Genomic DNA, 6464 nt, shown 5'->3' with positions numbered 1-6464 from the left:
TACTGTGCCATGTTGCACGGGCGTCCGAAGGAGGACGCCTTAGAGCAACTTTAATAGGGTGACTCATTTCGTCTGCTGGCGTCTGTTTGGGTCGACGTGGATATAAAAGATGGTCCAACGCATCGATCCAAATGAACGCGCATCCGGTTGGTGTCCGCATGGCAACCCATTTCCGACCTAATTTTGAACCGGATTTGCGTCGCCGCGGACACGAGACGGACGCGCGCACGCGCGTCTACTCCTCTCCCCAGGTCCGCCGGTCGGTGTCAGCCACCACCATTTCCTCCCATTTCCCTCAAAAACCCTCCCGCCCGCGCGCGCTCCCGCCCCACACCCGCCATGGAAGATGACCTCGACCGCGACGCCGCCGCCGTCCTCGCCTCCCTCACCTCGTCCGGCATGACGACCGACCCCTCCGGCAAAGGCAAGCCTCGTGCCCTGCGCAAGACCGCCGTCGCGCCCAAGCCAAAGAAGGCGCTGATGCCCGAACAGCGGGCAAGGGAGTCGGCCAAGAGGAAGGGTCGGAGGCACGCCGCGGACGCGAGGGATGAAGCCGTCGCGGCTGCCGTCGTCGCCACCGTCGCGCAGCAGGAGGTCACCAACGCTCGCGTCGCGGCGGCAACGAGGGAGGCGCTCTACATGCTAGGGTTAAACCCTAGCCAACACGGCCTCCTGAATGCCGCCGTCGTCGCGGCCAGCACCTGCTCATCGGTGTTCCCTCAGATGGTGCTCCCCGAGTCGCCCCGTGCGTCGGCTTGCAACCCAATGCCCGGCTTCCACGTGTATCCGCAGGCCTCCCGCCTCTCTGGGGAGTGCTCGCCCGACGTGAGCGTGGTCGCACCTTCCACGACCGCGCCCGCGCACATCGACCTCAATCCAACCCCGGTGGCCGGTGGCTCGTCATCCGGAGGCGCGAGGAAACGAGCGCGGCAGATGCCGGCCGGCATGCTCCCGGGCGCCCGCAACCTGTTCGAGGGAATGTCGTCCGCCGTCGACGAGGACTACATGCAGAACCTCATCTTCAAGGGCGGTGCGCCGGCCGCTGGCTACGATCCCAATGAAACACAAAGCCAGGACAGCCACGAGGCGTTCACGCCGGCCGCTGGCTATGATCCTGATCAGGCGGCCTTCATGCGTAATCAGGTCGGCATGGACCTGGACGGCTTCCCACTCGACCACGAGTTCCTGGACGACTACGGGCAAGGGGAAGAGGATGAGTGCGACATCGAAGTGGAGCCTTTGTTCGAGGACGAGCTCGCCAACCAAGCCGCCAGTCCTAAGCCGAAGCGCAAGAGCAAGCGCACGAAGGCATACACGGCTACCGAGGACAAGCTTCTTTGCGAGTGTTGGCGAGACATTGGACAAGACCCCAAGACAGCCGCCGAACAAAAGCATTCAACCTTTTGGATTCGTGTCCACCGGGAGTTTCATGAGCGCAAGAAGTTTCCGCCTTACCAAATTGTTAGCACGCGCGGGTGGGTGTTCATTTTCAAGCGATGGAGGGTGATCCAATAAGACTGCAACAAGTTTTGTGCCACTCTTGAGAGCGTCAAGGCCCGCTCCATGAGCGGCATCGGCATGCAAGACATGGTATGCTAGCAAGCCGCCCTCTTTTGTGTCATCAAGTTCATGCTTGCGTGTTTATTTGCATACCATTTGCCCATATGCTTGCATGGAAACATTTTGTAGGCATTTTAAGCTTTGGAGGCATTCAAGGTCCAACACAATGGCAAGTGCTTCAACCTGTTCCATTGCTTTCGGGTCATCAAGGACGAGGAGAAGTTCAAGGCGCAATATGCCGCCCTCATGTCGCGTGGGGGGAAGCAAGCCGTGGAGGAGGTTGGGGACGGCGAGCCGGCACGGCCGCGGGGAAGACCAACTCCAAGAAGGAGGACAAGCGGGATGCGGCATCCAACGCCTTGATCGCAAGCGTGGAGGGCATGATGAACAAGAAGGACTCAAGGGAGGATGAGCGTCGGCGTTGCAAAGAAGAGCAAGTGAACATCGTCATGGAGATCCAAAGGAGGAGGCTTGAGATGGACGCGGAGAAGCAAGCCAAGATGCTTGAGCTGGAGGCGGAGAAGCAAGCCAAGATGCTAGAGATCGAGGCCGCCAACGCCAAGACCAAGGCGAAAGAAGTGGCTCTCGCGAGCATGATGACCGGGGTGAAGATCATGAAGGTGGATCTCAACACCGTGTCGCCAAGGAAGAGGCCGTGGTTCGAGAAGATGCAGGCCGACATGTTCAAGTTCACCGACGAGTGATCTCGTGGCCGCGAGCGCCTTCCTTTTTTGTATGCCGGCTTGTGTGCTGGCATGACCACGGGGCCACGATAGCGTGGTCGAACTCGAGTCCCACCCCTTTTTGTGCGCTGGCATGTGTGCCGGTCACTGGCGAGTGCGCCAGCGCAAACTGTGTGATGATATTTTTTTGAAGCCGGCAATGTATGCTGGCGCTGGCATGGTGCCGGCATGAAACATGGCCGCTGGCATGATCTATGCGCCGAGGGCCTTTTTTAAAATTTAAATGCGGACATGAAAATGGGTTCACGCATTGGACAGGCGACCGACCTAAATACTAAACAGGACGGACACCGGACTGACGACCGACCCAAACAGGTAAAAACACCGTCCATTTGGATCGGTCCATTGGAGTTGCTCTTGTCGTCTCTGAGACGGCGCTGTTGATTTGACTCGTCTTGATTCGTCAAGCCAACCATTTAGAACTGACAGGAGAACCTTTATAGTGAAGCATTTGATTTAGAGATACTCCTACTAGTCTATGAAGGCACGCCACGCGGCCACAGCAAACACCTGGGCCAGTCCCCACCACCAAACAGTCCAATAATCCATGGTACTACGTGACCCCAAGGCCAAGTGGGTGAATCTGTACCGTACGTGATCATTTTGTAAAATCCAATGGAAAGCTCAATTATGGGCCATCATTTGCACGGCAACAAACTCTCTCTTCTTTACCGATAATAGAACACTTCTCGTTTTTTGATTTTTGCACTTTTAGTCATAAATTTAGGAGCTTAAATTATGAAGCTCACAACTTAGCGAAGCATGCTTTATCTCTCGGTGATGGCCGACACGTGTGGTTGGGACACCTCGGGAATTTACCCTCCATTCCTGTAAACATTGTGACGATTTAATAAAACTTCGCGAGGTTGTCTTAAAAAAAACCATTTCAGTGTGGCCACCCCAACACGAAATTACCGCAACTAGTGGCTCAAGCCGCCGCTTTTTACAGGCAAAGAATCCTCCCTTTACAACGACGTCGCGTAATTGTCTCGATCATTTACGTTCCACACAAGCAAAAGCTTGCTCCCCCATATTTTTACTTACCATAAAAAGTAGGATGCGTTTTTTTTTTCTTTGCGAATAGGATGACATATTTCCTCTTAAGGAAACTCCAGTCAGCCCTATGCATGAGCACAACCATGGTAAGATGAGCTTCGGTTTCACCAAGTTATTACGGCGCGATAGCACACACGTATGCATATCTTCATTCATCTGATAGGAACAGTGGCCTACATAATCTGAAACGCGGAAGGTGAAAATTTGACGCCTTCTCTCCATGCTCAAAGGTGCGGCCTTTGGCGCTGGGCTTGCTATCTTTGGCTTGAACGATGCACTCGAAAAACTCTGATGGCTGATGCGGCGAGGTTTTTATCTGCTGCTTTTCTAATCTAAGCTAGGGACGTGTGCTTCATTCGCCTGTTAAACTGTAATTTTCTGTCTACTAATTAGTCATGTCTCTTGTGTAGACGCTTATTAAGGAATAATAATCTAATGTGGAGTATAGATTTATTACGTGGTGTTTATGCAAGAGCCTCTACCTCGACTGCTATGCTTATCTCAGATACGCTTAAGCGATGAAGAACTTTCGGATGCTCTCCGTCAATCTAATGTGCCCATGGCTAACAGAGACTATTTCAGTGTCCGTGCATTACCACGGAACAACGAATTTATATACAGAGACATTGATCAAAACATCATCATAATTCATGAGAGTAGCTGCAGTTTATGGCTGCATCAGGAAAAATAGTGCCTTGCCTCCTCTACACGGGTAATCACCTCACGCCACTTGAGTTCTCCTTCCTTGCCGTACATTTAATATAATACACATGAAAATCCACATGTATATAGAAGATACTTATATACTATTCCAAAGCAATAAGTTCCAGCAGTGCAACTACCACCTCAACTCCCGTTCCACTCCTGCAAGCGGACCGGGAGCAACCCTAGCCGCCGCCACCAAGAGCTCACCCACACCGCCACTTGTGGGGGTTGCCGGGCAAAGCCCGTGCGGCTCGGCGGTGGTGGGGCCCTTTACCTCCTCCTGTTAGGATCTGGGCGGTGTGGGTCGTTCCATTCGGCAATAACATCTTCATCTTGGCAGTGCAACGTCAAACAATCAATTAGAATCTGCAAAGTCGTTCAATCCTGTATGAGAGCACAACTTATTTTAACTTTTTGTTTCTGAAACTTATGATTTGTCGGTCGCGGGTTCAGAAACTTAAGAATTTGTCCGCCGCTTGTAACCAGTTTCAGAAGTTGAAAACTAAAACTTACGGAAAAAAAAATCCGGCACAGGTTCTGAAACGTAAGATTTCGTCTATCACTCCGTACCAAGTTCCAAAAGTTTAAAGCTAATTTTTAATTACTACTCAAAACTAATCAAAATTTGTCTCATCTGAAAGCTCTCTTCACCAAAATTGTTATGCAGAGGCCGGGGAGGTCCCCCTTTTCTAAAAAAAATATGCAAATGAAATTTAGTTTGGACTTTTTTTGTTGAAAAGAATATTAAAGATTGAAAATCAAAAGCAGAAAAGGAAAATAGAGCTGCGTGCCCATATCCAAACTCCAACACGCGACCATGCAAAGACAACAAAAAGAACAACAACAAAAACTCCAATGCGCGATTTATATAGGCCGTGATACCCTCGTTGCCAGCTTGTCACGCAAGCACTACTCAAGCCGCATCTAAGCCGGGGAAATATCAGGTACTCCCATCCTTGGGGTGCTCCCCATGCTCCAACTTCAAATAAATTAATTTTTAATGTTTCAATAAATTCAGGAAAAAATATGAATGTTTACAAGAAATGTAATTACAACTCCTAAAAATTTCAGATCCAAACTCTAAATGCGCATTGAGAAACAAAAATGTGAAATCTAGTATGAATAGTGTCATAAAAAGACAAACGCAACATTTGACACTATTCACATCTAAATTTGTCATTTTTGTTTCTCAATGTACATTTCGAGTTTGGACCTGAAATTTCTATGGGGTGTAGTCATATTCCTTATGAACATTCACAATATTTTTCAAAAAAATTGAAACATTTGAAATTGATGTTTTAGACTTGGAGCATAGGGAGCACCTGATATTTCCCCGCATCTAGCACAACCAAACCATTGCCGCACGCCGAAAATCAATTGATGGAGATGGACACGACGACCGCATAGTTGATCCTCGAGGCAGTCAGCGGCTCCCTCATCGCGGGGGGGGGGGGGGGGGGGGGGGGGGGGCACGCGCCGCCGTCAGCTCCGGGCGGGGTTGTTGGGTTCACTGCCTATAGCTTGCTCGACACAGCGGAAACATGATATCTGATGCTGCGAGGTTTATTTTCTGGTGCTTTTCCTGGCTAGGGAAGTTTTATCTTTTTGAGAGAGAGAGAGAGAAGTTATGACTAAACCACATCAACTCGTGCTTGATTCACTTGTTAACTGTAATTTCTGTCTACTAATTAAGCATGGCTTGTGTAGATGCTTATTAAGGACTGAAGGTCTATAAATTTGTTGTGTGGTGTTTATGCAAGAGACTATTGGTCCCTCAAATGATACGCTTGAGCCATGATTTGTTTTTATGCTATCCCCAATGCATGCAAACAAAGCGCCATGCCACAACCCATTGGCTATCATAGACTATTTGAGTGTCCATTTGTCGCTAGAACAACGAATTTATATAGTGACATTGATCAAAACATCATTTAATTCAGGCGTGTAGATGTGGTTTATGACTGCATCATAGAAAATAGTATCTTGCCTCCCCTTCACGGGTTTTCCTTGCCGCACATTTAACATAATACACATGAAAATCCGCATGTATATAAAAGAATTATATACTATTCCAAAACAATAACTTCCAGCAGTGCAACAACCGCCCAACTCCTATGTCGCTCGTGCGGGTAGCCCGGGAACAACCCTCTAGCCGCCAAGGCCACACCCAGCTCCCTCCTCCCCTCGCCGCCGCCCACGGGGGTTGCAGGGCAAAGGCCGCGCGGCTCGGCGGAGGCGGGGCCCTTTACCTCCTGCTTCTAGGATCTGTGCAGCGTTGGCCTTTCCGTTCGGCGGGAGCTCGAGCTGGCATGGTGCTCGGGGCGATGTGACAAGGCTGATGTAGGCGGCACAGCAGCAAGGCTGCGCAAGTTCGAGCGGCAAGGTTGCGCAAGTTCAGGA

General features: G+C 50.4%; 1 protein-coding gene across 1 annotated transcript; it reads left to right on the top strand.

Moving 5' to 3' along the window:
- The first annotated feature begins 765 nt into the window (after positions 1-765).
- LOC147983627 (uncharacterized) lies at positions 766-2264 on the top strand. Its single transcript, XM_087540798.1, has 2 exons — positions 766-1345; positions 1690-2264. The coding sequence occupies exons 1-2, from the start codon at positions 766-768 to the stop codon at positions 2262-2264; spliced, it is 1155 nt and encodes a 384-aa protein (XP_087396924.1).
- The last annotated feature ends 4200 nt before the right edge of the window (positions 2265-6464 follow it).

This window comes from Triticum urartu, chromosome 2A, assembly GCF_056163025.1.
Source record: "Triticum urartu cultivar PI428250 chromosome 2A, HENAU_Tu73, whole genome shotgun sequence".
NCBI classification, from domain to species: domain Eukaryota; kingdom Viridiplantae; phylum Streptophyta; class Magnoliopsida; order Poales; family Poaceae; genus Triticum; species Triticum urartu.
Note: the sequence above shows the minus strand (reverse complement) of the source record. Positions and strands in the feature narration are given on the sequence as shown.

Excerpts from the sequence above, each read along its gene's own strand:
- LOC147983627 (XM_087540798.1), top strand. The coding sequence starts at position 766 with ATGCCCGGCTTCCACGTGTATCCGCAGGCCTCCCGCCTCTCTGGGGAG. Across the intron at positions 1,346-1,689 it reads GGACAAGCTTCTTTGCGAGT|GCATTTTAAGCTTTGGAGGC; the intron begins GTTGGCGAGACA and ends AACATTTTGTAG.